At 41.0% G+C, this 14,480-nt stretch overlaps 1 protein-coding gene across 6 annotated transcripts in view; it reads right to left on the reverse strand.

Moving 5' to 3' along the window:
* Positions 1-14,480, reverse strand: part of kiaa0586 (KIAA0586 ortholog) — a 95,652-nt gene that overhangs the window by 20,606 nt on the left and 60,566 nt on the right. For 5 of the 6 annotated variants that reach the window (XR_001813555.3, XM_017475732.3, XM_017475729.3 and 2 more), the window contains exons 20-31: positions 10,688-10,765; positions 8,607-8,791; positions 8,308-8,420; positions 6,948-7,126; positions 6,598-6,772; positions 6,302-6,467; positions 3,951-4,207; positions 3,614-3,690; positions 2,677-2,805; positions 2,155-2,341; positions 717-853; positions 270-345 (exon numbers count right to left, since the gene is read on the reverse strand). Coding sequence is in view for 5 of the 6 variants with exons in the window: in XM_017475732.3 (XP_017331221.1) it covers positions 270-345; positions 717-853; positions 2,155-2,341; positions 2,677-2,805; positions 3,614-3,690; positions 3,951-4,207; positions 6,302-6,467; positions 6,598-6,772; positions 6,948-7,126; positions 8,308-8,420; positions 8,607-8,791; positions 10,688-10,765 (1,759 nt within the window). In the remaining variant the exon portion in view is untranslated. The remainder of the gene's footprint in view (positions 1-269; positions 346-716; positions 854-2,154; positions 2,342-2,676; positions 2,806-3,613; positions 3,691-3,950; positions 4,208-6,301; positions 6,468-6,597; positions 6,773-6,947; positions 7,127-8,307; positions 8,421-8,606; positions 8,792-10,687; positions 10,766-14,480) is intronic. The other variant, XM_017475728.3, reaches the window with a different exon arrangement.

The raw sequence follows: 14,480 nt of genomic DNA on the forward strand, positions 1-14,480 counted from the left end.
ACCATCTGTGTAAATTATACACATTCTAAAGTATTCACCGCTTCACAATTGGCCATCAAACATGAATCCATTTAGGACTTTTAGGCCTAATAACTTGCCAGAATGGACATAATTGTGGTGCACCGTAAAACCGCATGACATTTATCTGGAACAATAGCTTGAGGTAAAACACATGCAGGCAAAGTTTCCAGCTTTTCTAGAATAATGTGGATTAGTTGAACATGACGTCCATGACATGCATATAGAGTGAGTGAGAGATGCGTGTATACCTGGCTCCTCTGTGCTTTTATATTGCTTCACCAGTATTGGAGTCGGTCTGTGTACTAACGGTCGAGTCTCAACAGCCTATAAAAGACAGGTTACAATAAAAGATGATGTGAGCAGAGGGGATAGAAACATAAAATATGTTCAAAAGAATTTAGATAAGAACAAAAAAACGGGGTAAGATAGTGCTGTTTTAGTTATGCCCTCATGGGTATTCCATATATGCAGTTAACCAGGAAGCATAGCTTAAAGAGTGCCGCATACATGGGTAGAGTTCATATAACTAATAAACACATGAAAGTGTTTCAAAAAGTCATCTTTAAAAATGAAGAATAATTTTTACAATAAACACTGATGGCACTCCTCAGTCTAGGACAATTCAAACTAGCTACAGATAAAAACCTTTAATGGAAATCTGGCCCAGGGCCATGAACAGAAAAAGAGGTACACGCCTGTTGAGGTGTGTAGTCTCCTGGCTGAAGGGAAGATGCAGTAAACGAGTGAAGAACATGTGGAGACTCTGTGTGCTCTGCTGATAGGGAGATGTTAACTGACACTCCGCCATTCTTAGCTACTGCACCTTTTTCACCTAGTTTCCATAGAAACACCAACATAGAAACACAAAGGGAGAAATTAATAAAACACCCCAACAGCATACATTCCTAATGAAAAAAGAAGGAATTTCATGAGACATGACACATGGCTACCAACCATAGCAGACTGAAATGGTGTTGAAGGCATATCAATAATTCTAATAAATGCTACACATACGACTCCACATAGCCCAAAGCCAGTCTTCTACTCATACACCAGAGGTGTTGCTAGATAGAGCATAGGTTTATAGTGTCTTAAATGCGAGTCTGGTAGTAATTTTTTTGGCATGTAGCACAAGCTTAGATTGGATCTAAAGCCTCAGCTGCCTGAGTCCAGAAAAAAAAAAAATCAAAATAGCTTGAAATTCTCTTGCAGTCAATAACGCCTGCTTGTCTGTGCTCCTCGAGTACGAGTATGTTTTTTTTTTTTTCTGCTTTGGCACCAGTGGTCTCTACGCAACATTGAGGCTCTTTTTTACCATGAGCAGACTAGAGCAGCCTCAGTGCAAGGTAAATATTGGTTTAGGCCAACACAGGAAGAACATAGAAATCCACCATGCGGGTTCTGTTGCACTGCGCTCATAGCTCACAGTGCTCACACTTATGAACAGAGCTCAGAAATACTCTTAGCATCAAAGCAAAACATATATAAACACACAGACACAGTGCTCTCTGTACTACACAGTACGTGGACCAAGAAGGCAAATCTCAAATTGGGATTTTAGATAGAAGATTAAAACTTCATCTCTTTATTCGTAGTTAATGAAAAAGGTCTAGTTGGATGATATGAAAGTAACATTAGCAGAAAGTATGCATAGATGAAAGTTAGCCAACATTTACACAGGCTTTGGGAGGATTCTGGGAGCAAATGCAGAGCTCTTTTCCTCTGCGCTCCCCCAGCCTGCATCCTGATGAACTATCCAGAAATGCTGGCTCCCCCAAGAGCTCTCCGTACAAACACACACGCACACACACACACACACACACACACACTGCACAAACATCACCATTCCCTCTCTGCATATAGCAGGTTTAGTGTGAGCCATGCCCCATTAGATCCCGGCCTGGTGAGGGCCACAAACACATGGCAGTGGGAAAAGGCCACCCAGAGGCCACAAACTATGCAAAGTGTATCTTGGTGGCAGAAATAACAGCATTAAAAATGAGAGAAACATTTACAGGTCTGTGTGTGGTCAGCCACACATAGGCTGCTTTCATAACCGCTCTTATACTTAACATTAGAATATGTCAGAGAGTGCTGTGTTCTGATAAGTTTAACGTGTGTATCTGTGTGTACCTATGTGCTGAGTTTGTGCTTGCCCAGGTGAACTCAGGGTAGCGTGGGGTGACTGCTCTGCAGAGGGCTGGATAGATTGATGCTGCGGGATAAGAGAGTGTCCAATCACCACTCTCTCCTGTGCTTCAGTCAGAACTAGCCGTTGCCCTTCGCTCACCTCCCCACTGCTCTCCTCATCCCACCAGCTCTGCCCAAACATAATCACCCTACTGTTACTGCACAGCACACCTTCCACTTCATTTTACATCCACATTTTCCAAGGGAGCTTGAATTTAACTCTGTTACGCTAGTGACCCCTACTGGCAAAAGAGAGTACTGCTACAAGTTTTTTTTTTTTTTAAAACAACAAAAAACAAGCAATATCTGTGTGATCTGTAAGGAAAAGAAGTTAATCAAATTCTCAGGTCCAAAATGAAATACATTCACACTATGTATAGTTCAGGTCACATAAGCAAATAAATCTGTTAATAAATCATCAAGCTTTTTTCCCCCTGACAGAAGAGAAAGATGCGATAGACATACCTCCGGTTGCTGCTGTGGTTGGATGACTGGACCCTGCTCCATCCGGGCCAGCAGTGACAAGATTGGGTCACGGTGAGCAGAAACAAGTGGCCTTCTCATCACCTCACCCTCGCTTGGAGGATCATAATCCTGACAACCACACACCATTATTACTATGTGCATTGTAATTGCAGACAAGGATCGACTCACAACCATATTAAAATAAGTTAATTCACAAAAAGTACATATGTAAAAATGTATAGAACATATAATGTAAGCTAAAATATATTTTCAAAAAATAGTTTTTAACTGAAAAAAAAAACCAACACAAAAACTATGATAATATGCAATGCAATCCTCCTTATACTTCTAATACTATTAGGTGAATTTATATGCAATATTGATGAAAATTATGAAAATACAATTTTATACTATTAATTTCTTATACACAATCCATTAGCAATTAAACTAGTTATTGATATACTGTAGACTTCCTGCATTAAAAATTAAATCCATGGTATAAAGTATATGGTATATATAAAGTATCATGCTATAAAGACTTTCCGAGGATCATTCCAAGGAGAAAAATAAGTGACCCACCCCATTTTCACAGAAATGTTGGTGCTGCCTGCTGTTTAACCGAATTAAACAAATCACTGTTACTAATAATGATAATTGTCAGTATTACTTTTAAGTTTTGTAAAAGTTATGTTTATTAGTACTTACAATGCTAGTATGTTGGCTAACTCCTTAAGAATAAAAGATTATTTTAAGACAAAACCATGTCTCTTGCAACCCTCTTACCTATATGTGAATATTCTAAACAAAGTAATCATATTAAAAAATAAGAATATACCTGAACAAGCATGGCAGGATTTTTGTGTAAGAATCAGGATATACTGCATGAACATACACTATCACAAAGAGAGTCTCATGGCTCTGGTAGTTAGATATTCACCATATCTTGGACTCCATGCAGTGAGCTGTTGAAGCTTGTCATTAGGTTCTGCAAAGTGAAGCCCTCCTCTGCTAAAGCTGCAGAGAAAATACATGAAATGTGTTCTTCAGGACTCAAAGATAGGAATAGGCAGAGCTAGTGTGTAAAGGGGTATACTGTTTCCAGCAATGACTCACAATGTCAGTAGTTCACTAAACAGTGTGTATTGATGTGAACTGAAACTGAATCATGCACCTAGATGGACCCTTGTGGTGTGTGTGTGTGTGTGTGTGTGTGTGTGTGTGTGTGTGTGTGTGTGTGTGTGTGGAATATAAATCTCTGACAGGCTTCCGAGTACCTCTGACTGCAGCCATCTGGCCGCAGCTGCGGAGCAGCTCTCCCTCAGAGATGTGTCTAGCTGCAGTCTCTGTCTCAGTCTCTGTGATGGAGGTGCTGGAGTGTGAGCTGTTCTCCTTCACAGACGGAGACTCAGGAGGAGCAGGTTCAGTATGCTCTACTACAGCAGTTGGAGGATTCTGTGGTTTGGGAGGAACTGGAGAGAATGGATGCATGATTGCCTCTTCCTCCTCCTCATGGGCTACTGACAGTACACTGCTGAGGAAAGGCAGAGCAAACAAGAGAGATATGTGGAGGTTTACACAGTATGCAGATATGTTCACCTCAAATAGCAATTTAAAGCAAATAAAGACTTAAAAATAGGCAAATGTAATAGCAAAAACATGTCAGTGTATTAAGCATACTAAAAAAAACAACACCGAGTAGCCAAATCTAACTGGGGTAAACGCGAATACCACTCTTTCTTACACAGAAGGATCTAGAGTTGTTCGCTTGGCAGTTCATTGATCACTACCATTTTTTTTTCTATAAACACCGTTAGCAGATGATATTACAGAGCCAGTCTCTATACACTAAATACCTTACTTACATGTTTAGTGAATATATAGGAAAAGATACTGTTACTATAGCAGTTCGAGTTTGAGAGCCTTTTAGCTTCCATTCTTAGTTGCTTAGATGTCTACTATTTCAAGATCTGCATCAACTGGGCTTCCTAGAACAGTGATGCATTATTATATAATCAAATTCCATGCATATGCTAATCCTATTTAAGGCTAAACTGATCATAAAACAAGATTCGTAAAACTGTTCTCATATTTGGCCTGAATACTTAAGTCTGTGTGCAGGAACAACTCTGGGGTCCTCTGAGGGAAGGTGCATCATGACAGGTTTTCTGTCACACAGTCTTTTCTGAACCGTGGCTTGACTATACAATTTTATACACTCATGGAGCACTTTATTAGGAACACCTGTACACCTACTCATTCATGGAATTATGCCAGCAGCTTCAGGTAATGTTCACATCAACCGTGGCATGATTGTTGTTGCCAGAAGGGCTGGTTTGAGTATTTCTATAACTGCTGATCTCCTGGGACTTTCATGCACAACAGTCTCTAGAGTTTATTCAGGATGATGCAATTTAAAAAAAAAAAAAAAAAAACATCCAGGGAGCGTCAGTTCTGTGGATGGAAATGCCTTATTGATGAGAGAGCTCAACGGAGAATGGCCAGACTGGTTCGAGCTGACAGAAATTGCACTCTGTACAATTGTGGTGAGCAGAATGCACAACATGGGCTACAACAGCAGATGATCATGTTGGGTTACACTTCTGTCAGCCAAGAACAGAAAGCTGAGGCTGCAGTGGGTACAGGCTCACCAAAACTGGACAGCTGAAGACTGGAAAAACGTAGCCTGGTCTGATTAATTTTGATTTCTGCTGAGGTACACAGATGGTAGGGTCAGAATTTGGCACCAACAACATGAATCCATGGACCCAACCTGCCTTGTGTCAACAGTCCAGGCTGGTGGAGGTGGTGTAATGTTGTGGGGAATGTTTTCTTGCCACACTTTGGGCCAATTAATTTCAGTCATTGCTTGAATGCCACAGCCAATTTGAGTATTGTGCATCCCTTCATGGCCACACTGAACATGACAATGAGCTCAGTGTTCTTCAGTGGTCTTCTAGGTCACCGGATCTGAATCCAACAGGACACATTTGGGATGTGGTAGAATTGGAGATTCACAGTATGAAAGTGCACCTGAAAAATCTGCAGGAATTACGTAATGCAATCATTTCAACATGGATCAGAGTCTCAAAGGAATGTTTCTAACATCTTGTGGAATCCATGCCATGATGAACTGAGGCTGTTTTGAGAGCAAAGGGAGGTTCTATCCAGTATTAGTATAGTGTTCGTAAGTGCTCAGTGAGTATACATGTTTCAGGAGTGTGTGCAGTTTTTGCAATATGGGAGGAAATATCTGCATCCGTGTATAGATCTTCTTATACACATTTTTTAAATGAATGTATTATTTATTAAACTTTCTATACTTTTTGCTTGACACTAGGCAATGGGTCAGGTGAAGCCTGAAACAGGAAGTAATGTGACAGGAAGTAAGGTGTTATGTACCTTGATCACTTTTACACACCATGCAGTCAATACCTGACAACAGTTTTAAGTGGGATGAGAGATTCATAAACTGACATTCACACTTACTCTTGATGGTAACACCCCTAGTGTTGCTTGTTGGCTTACATGCATTCATGCAGTCTCCTTGATTATATTAATGCATCAAGGCAAATTTACCATATTGATAGCCAGATAGGTGTAGAGGAACAAGGTGAGAAAGATTTACACTGGTAGTGGTTGCTGCTCCTCTCCCTCACTGTGTGGTTTCTCCTCTGTAAGAGGAAGTTCTGCATATCCCCATGGATGGTTGTGCAGGTTTGCTGGTTCTGGCGTCGTTATCCTTCTGGGGGATGAAACTGGCGTGCATATAGGTGTTTCCACTGGATCCTTTTCTGGTTTTGAGAGAAGGACACTGTTTTACTGGGAATGTTCTTATGAAAGTAGGCAATAACCATATAAAACAAACATAGAGAAGGATAAAATAAAAGCCTCAAAATGTGCTTTGAGTAAATATTATGAGACCTGATAAAACTGGCTGCTGAGGCTGTGCATGCTGGGAATCTCTGGGTGATTGAGAAGGGGAAGGATGCTCTGAGAGATCTGGAGTGCTGATTGGAGACGGCACCTCCCTCAGTGCTGGAGGATTCTCTTTCACACTGGGCTCAGGAGTGGGAACTGGTGTCAGTACTGCTCTCTCCTGCCACAGTGTTAACAAACCATGAGAACACAGGTGCCTCTGGAAAACTAATCATCATTAACATCGCATCTTCTCATCAACACTGGATTAATCAGAACTGATGAAAAAAAATCAACTGTTTAAGGAATAAAAACCGCGTGTGTTTGTGCCCACTGTTTTGTGTGAAACCATTTACCTGCTGAATGTGTGTATCCGGTGTTGAAGCTGGAGCAGGATGCTCTCTCTGGCCCTCTCTCTGGCCCAATGTTAGGGCGATTATGTCAGCCAGCACCTCATTCACATACTGCCGGATGAGCTCTGAGTCCACTGGCATGCCAGCGTCCACAACCAGTTGCACTCCTCCCACTGTCTCCACTAACCCGTAGTAAAACACAGAAGAGGCCTGCTAATCACACACTTAAATGGCTGTGATTTTATTAGAAATGTGTCTCGTTTCAGTTCAATATATTCTGAATTCTGCAGAGATGGTTTGGAGCATGTAGGGAATATGGTAATATACGATTGTGTGAGACAAATGCTGCCACATAAATCTCCATATCTCTTTGTCTATTAGCATTCTGCTGACAGGCTGACATGTTTGGCTGCTAACAGGCCCACTGTGAATTATGCACAGGCCTGGAATAAAACCATTCCCCATTTCTGACCAATGTTTTTTGATCAAATAGGCCTATTTCACATGTTAGTGGGCCACTGGAGCTCCTGGGCCCTCACCCAGCAAAGACCTGGAAGAATTTCTCTCCCCTGTGAAGGCAGTTTTTATTTCTTGCTAAATAAAAATGACTGCTTATCCATTATAATCCAATATTTTAAACATTTGTTAAGCCTTAACAATGTCATAATTCTAAAACAGCCAATCAAGTGCTATTTTACCTTTACTGTATTTTTAGTTTGTATTCATGACCCGTCAGCATTACTATTAAACACAAAAAGCACATATTGTAACGTAGCACTCTTGGCATGAGAACTTTACTCCGAGACGTTGGAGCACTAGGATGCCCGGTTCAGCAGAAGACTCCAGTCAGTCTATGAATGTGCTGACTAGGTCTTGCTGCTTGCAGACTTGTAGCCTCCTCTGCAAATTTGATACATCATTGATCTTTCTATTAAACGAGAGTGGGGATTAATGAGGCGGGCCGTGAGAGCACGGGCTGAGTTAAAGTGAGCCGAGTGAAATGGAGGAGAGGAGAAGTGCAGGGAATGAGGAAGAGCAATCTTACTTTAATGAGGAAACACCATGTCCCAGTGCTCTGACAGCTTTGACAAATGCACCGCTCTCTTCTGTGCAAACTATGAATCTGAATTATGAGACTAAAGAGGGAAAAGCCATGTTATGCATAGTATCCCCACTGCTGGTTTCCACCAGATGTCCTTAATAGTTTTTTGGCATCTTGAATACAAGTGATATATTGGTTGATGCAACACTGAACCTAAAGGCAGGTGGCAATGTAGGAACAATGATGGGTAACCAGAGTATTGCAGCACTATTATGTTCATTATAAAATACCAAGTGTTGATATCTGGGTGACATGATTTACCTGTGATGTCTGAGGTGACACTGGCCTCTGTCTCTGATTGGGTGGCTGGGTCTGTATGGACTGGCTGAGGGAACATTCCACTGATCATCCTTGCCATCAGCTGCTGCTCCACCCTACATAAGCAGAAAACTGTCACTCAAAAAATCTCCTGCAGTGACACTTACTATCCACAAAGGGGGCCTTTTGGATAGTAAAAATGCTTGAGAACAACTGTGTCGAGGCAATAAGGGCATTTAATCAAGCTAAACATGACAAAGGTTGATATAGTGCAGTGCATGGTGAGAACAGCAGACCCTCACCAATCCACAAGTCTGTTCTCCAGGGTCTCTCTGTGCTGGATGGACACGAGTACGGGCTGGGTGAGGGAACTAGGCTGGCTCGGCTGTGTTGGAAAAGTCGGACCATGGTACAGAGCAACTGGAGGAGAGGGCAGTCCATGCAACTCTATAGGAGAATCAGGAAATTCTTCCTCCATCTCAGTCTCCTAATTTTACAGGAAACAAAGAAAACGATACAGTTTTTTTAATTATATAGTTTAACAATACAATACAGTGTCTACATTCTGACTCATCTTTACAAAAATTATATCCACCTCACAGCAATCATCAGTAAAAACGTGTACACTATAGCTGAGAACTGCAAGCACATGTTAGAGAGCATACACAATCACACCCACCATTATTGTCTTAGCAGAATTGGGAAAAGTGGGACATTTGCCTGCTGTTATTCTCCTTTCAGTTATGTGTGTTAGTACTGAACTCTTTGGTCACTGGTTTGCATTATGCACAAATTCCTCTGGCACAGAGTCAGAGAGCCTTGGGTAAGCCTGGACCAAATGGCTCATTCCCAGTGGCCAGGCTCCAGAAAGAGAGACAGAAAGAGGGTGGAAATAATAGAGAGAAAGAGAGTGAGAGATTTAGTAAGAAGGAGAGAGAAAAAGAAAAAAAAAAACTTGGCTGTGTTTGCCAGTCACGGAGTTTGTCTGAAGTTTATGGCTCCATCACAGTCCCAGTCTGCCAGAGAGGAGACATTGGAGGCTTAGAGCAATGACATTTTAGGAGTGGGCATCTGGCCCTGGTTGCTCTTGGAGACAGGGCTTGTTTGATGAGGTCTGGGCTGGAGTGGCTGCAGCCTTTAATTGACAGCTGGGAGAGCTAGAAGAAGAAGTGGGAGAAAGAGTGCTGGGCATAATTGGATTTTTAGCCTAATTAAAGGCAAATCTCATGCACAGCACTTAAATTCTTTTATAGTCTTCTCTGTTTGGTTTGTTTACAGTGCTGGAGCAATAACTCTGACCTTAATTGCCATGAAAACAATTTGAGCGGCAGTATAATTCTGACATGACTCAACAAGAAAATTTCAATAGCAATACCATTGCTACCAAAAAACCAGCAAAACACATTAAACACTCGGTCACTAAATAGCTTTCCAGCATTGTTCACAGAGCATTCGGAGACCAAATAGTCGCAAATTATTCACAATACTGTATGCAATGATCCTTAGGAAATCGGTCACAATTTCAGTTAATCATGATCAGCCTTTTAGAAGATACAATTTATATATGTAGTGCTATTCAGCTTCTGCTGATCAAATGTCTGAGAACAATCAGAATAGACAAATAACATAACTATTCTGTTGTGTCTGAAAAAAGATACGATTTGTCTCTGCCTGCAGTTTGCTTCTAAAACCAAAAGGGGGCAATGTGGATTAGCTCATGTTATTTCATCATTATCTACACTCTTCCTCTTCACTAGATACAAAAGCATGTGAGAACAACATGGATCTGCTCTTCTCTCAGTCTAACGACCGCGGTGCTATTTCTGTGCTAACTGATGCTTGCCCTTGACCGACCTGGAATGGGCCTACAATGTGATATCCCGAGCAGCTTTCTCTGCTTGTTAGCCATAAATACGAGAGGCTTATGGCTTTGGGTGTATGCTTGACTGAACTGTGATGTGAGACGAATTCTTGAACAGCTAGTGTCTGCATGGCACTGAACAAAGAGGGTTACGGGCTGTGCACACGTACCACGCCCTTCCAATACCAATAGCCTAAATCAACGTTCTCCAGAGTAGATTTTCTAATCCATTCTGTCGGTACGGGTAATTAAAGAAAGCGATGTTCTCTTTCACACTTTCCCTCTGCAAATCCTATTAACCAAGTACTGAGCGCTAAATGTTTGATGTTTCCAAGAAGGTGGTGTCAAACCAAATGTATATTCGTGGATTTGTCAACCTCGGTTTGCGTATGAATCCCTTTTCTTATGGCAGGCTGGGTGCTAGAAGCCCCTAGGCTAGTGAGAAGATAACCTTTGCTGTGTGTGCTTGAGCATGTGCAATCAGGCCAACTCGAAATCGTGCTGTGCTTTAATTCGATTTACCTGGCTGTTGTCTGCCTCCTCCAAGAAGTTGGTTCGGGGAAAACCATCGTTCTCCTCAGATTGGGCGTCTGCTCCAGTCTGAGAGGCAAGAATAAAGAAAAGAAGGTCAATGAGGCGCACAATGTCAGAAAAAGCCCCATGCCATTAATAGCCTGAGGGTTTACGAGCATATAAGTGTATGAATTATTAAAGATCACGATGACTGTGTGAAGCAGGTGATTACAGCTGACCATGAGTCATAACACAATGCTATGTGAAATGCAATTATCACACAGCACCTTCCATTTGCACAGGCGTGCACGCACACGCACGCGCACACACACACACACACACACACACACACACACACACACACACACACACAGAGGCCTTTCAGCATCTCCTGATGCTCTTTCCACCAATCCCTGCTGCCTCTCATCAGGGCCATGGCGCTGAGTAACGTACAGCACAATTACTCTTCCCCCAGCCTCACTCATTCCTTTCAAGCACATTACATTACATGAGGGGGCGAAAAAAAATCATGCTCCCTAGGAATCCACTCTCTCTCACACACACACACACACACACACACACACACACACACACACACACACACTGATTACAGAGGTCATGAACTGTCCTGCTCATGAGCCTCATATGTGAAAGAATCACAAGTCCTTCCCCCAGGGGTCACAAACACTGGCTCTGCCTGCTCGCCTTCGTCGCTATGGTAACCGAGAGAGCTCCTTGATTCATGTTCACTCAGCGTGAGATGGAGCCGAAACTAAGCAGACACAGACAAGACACTGTGCAGTGCGCTCTGCAGAGGAAAACACATCACAGGTGCACCATATTACAAGCTCTTAAGCGTCTAATCATCTTCTTTGGATTAGAATATGCAGTTTTATGGCAAAGCATGTTGTGGAGATAGTGAGCTCTTTTTGCAACCATGGGCCTGTTCCAGTTGAAATAAAACACATAGCGCCCCTAATATCGCACCACAGATGTTATGAACAAAACTAACATATTCAAATATTAGGTGCATAAGGCAAATGTGTATGATTGCATGTAATTACTGAAGCCCTTAAAGCTTTTTGTGCGAGTTAAATGTAGACTTATAACACTTTAGCACTGATAATATTAAGTTTCTTAGTTTTGTTCAAATTTAGTATTTCAAGTTGGCCTAATTTATAATTGTTTTCATGCTATGGAGCTTTGGTTTAAATCCATGCAATTTAACTGACCAGTTAATTAGGCTTATATCTATACAAAGTTAATTTCGATAGTGGTTGATTGTGATCACCATCACTGCGGTGTAATTAGAAAAACATGGACCACGCTCTGAGGACCATGGATGTAATAAGTAATCATGATCCACATATGCAAACAAGAAGTCGGGGAAAAGAGCGCTGCACATGTGTGTGAAGCAACACGGAGAGCCTGCTGCAGAAACAGACAGCACTGCAGAACAGCAACCTCCTGCAGTGAACCCCAGTTATATCATTCATTACTATTCCACACACACACACGCACGCATACACACAGGCACACGCACACACACAGGCACACACACGCACAGGCACACACACAGGCACACACGGGCTGCAAGACAAAAGCAGGTCAATAACCAGTTAGTTCACAGCTATTGCAGAAAAGCTAACATATAAATCGCTCTTCTTTTGCAGTGTCTCACGCCCACAGAAACATACAAAAAAAAACATACAGAGAATTCTTTTTCCAAAACACTGCTTCAAAATCCGACCTATATCCAAGGCAAATCCTGCCGCATGAGGATTGTGAAAGCTGCGCCTGAAATAAATTCCAACCCAGTTATACTGGGTGCTGCAAAACCAAGCACTGTGCTCGCAGACAAGCCTTCGAGGACACACTCATCTATTTTTCAGCACACACAGTGTGTGTCATCTTGGCATGTTTAGTGAGGTGTGGTCATATTCAATTCCCTCTGTCAGACAGAACACAGGCCAGAGAAAAGCAAGAGCAAGAGAGCTTTTGGTTTGAAACCATGTGTGAGAATCAAAGCCTGTTTGTGTGTGTGTAACTAGGAGACTGTGTAAATGTGTGTGTGTGTGCGCTCATGAGTGCTTGTGAGGCTGAGGAGTGCCAGGCCGATGAGTCATTGGCAGCTTGATGCAAAGAAAGACAGACAGTAATGGAGAAAGTTGGGAGAAACGAGGACAGCCGAGCTGTAACTGTGCTCTCAGCAGACTGACACGCCTCCTCAGGGGTGAGGATAATACTGTTACAGTCTAGCTCCACTAGCCAAGCCTGCAAACAGCACATCTGGAAGAAAGACATAGTGACCCCTGCATTTAACATTCAGCAAGTTACACTCAGATTCAGTGAAAGAAGTCAATGGAAAGGGGAAATAATAAATCCATCCAAATCTTACTGAAAATAAAGATAAAAAATGATATAGTTCTTTTTAGGAATCCGCAAAAATGGCACAAAAGGTGTGCACCAAATGAAAACTTGAAACAGAATAAAACAAAACTATTAACACAGATTCAACGGAAGAAAGGGCATTTGAAAAGTGTTCAATTTTGAATAAATAAAAATTTATTTATTTATTTATTTTTTACTGAAATTATTAGTGTCATTTAGGTGTATATTGACTAGTGTAGAAGTGTGTTCAGTTTCGTTATAAAGCCATTTAAGGCTGAAATCAGAATCAAAAATTAAGCTGGCTTAACGTGAAAGTAATCTGGTGAACCGAGTTTAGATTTTATCCATATTAGAACTTGATCGGTCAGATTTAACTTATCTCTGATGTACTTAAATCTTATAAAATGGGGGTCCAAAAGTCTGGGACCACACTGAAAATCATGGATTTTTAAAATGCATTTATTTAAAATGATAAATAAACAGACGATTTTACAATTATTTTACAATACTTAAAACAAAGAAAGAAAAATGTTCAATATCTTGATCATTTAATATTCAAGGTTCAGATGTTTTCTGATGATTTGATGATTCAAGATTTATAGATCCCTATGTAAATATAAGCACATTGGTGATATTGACCATCTTAACTGCTTTGTATAAAAGGTCAAATTTTTATCCTGCTTGATCACTTCTACTGAAGCACGTGTTCAGATGGCACTCCAATGGATTTGATCTAAAATGGTTTTGCACAGACTTATGGTGTCCATGCCAACTTGAGCGCACACTGTCATTAAAGAGGGTACGTACCAAATACCAAGAAACTACTGAAATTCTTGTAAAAAGTTCCAAATCTTCACTCAAAGTTGTTGTCAATAACATAATTTGTAATTAAATTTGTTCTATTAAATTAGAAAAGAATAGAAAATAGAAGCATTTTCACTAATGGTTTCAGACTTCTGGACCCCACTGTATGTATGAGAAGATGGCAAGCACTGAAATAAAAATCTAAATGAAGTCTAGTATATTACCAATATATTCCTGCATGAACAGTCGTAGAAGTAATTATCACAGGAATCACTGCTCATTTGATTTAACAATATGACTTCCGCTCTCATTATTCAAAGCGTATAAAATAGCAGCTGATCCAGCACATCCTGTTACATTGCACTTAATTTGTTTATATGTTATGTTTGCAGACAATTTAATGGAGCCACATTGAAAATCTTAATTTGTGTGCGTGATTTAGGCTATTTCATATTGATTTTATTTAGCTATTTTTATACGCTTTATATAGGTTAACACCACCCTGTGTGTGTAACTCGTCTGAATAGTGCTATGTTCATAGTTATGTCTGAGGGGTTGAATACCTGTGTGCATAATTTTGCTATTAAAGGCATGGAACTTAACTCTG

The sequence above is a fragment of the Ictalurus punctatus genome, chromosome 9, assembly GCF_001660625.3.
Source record: "Ictalurus punctatus breed USDA103 chromosome 9, Coco_2.0, whole genome shotgun sequence".
In the NCBI taxonomy this organism is placed as follows: Eukaryota; Metazoa; Chordata; class Actinopteri; order Siluriformes; family Ictaluridae; genus Ictalurus; species Ictalurus punctatus.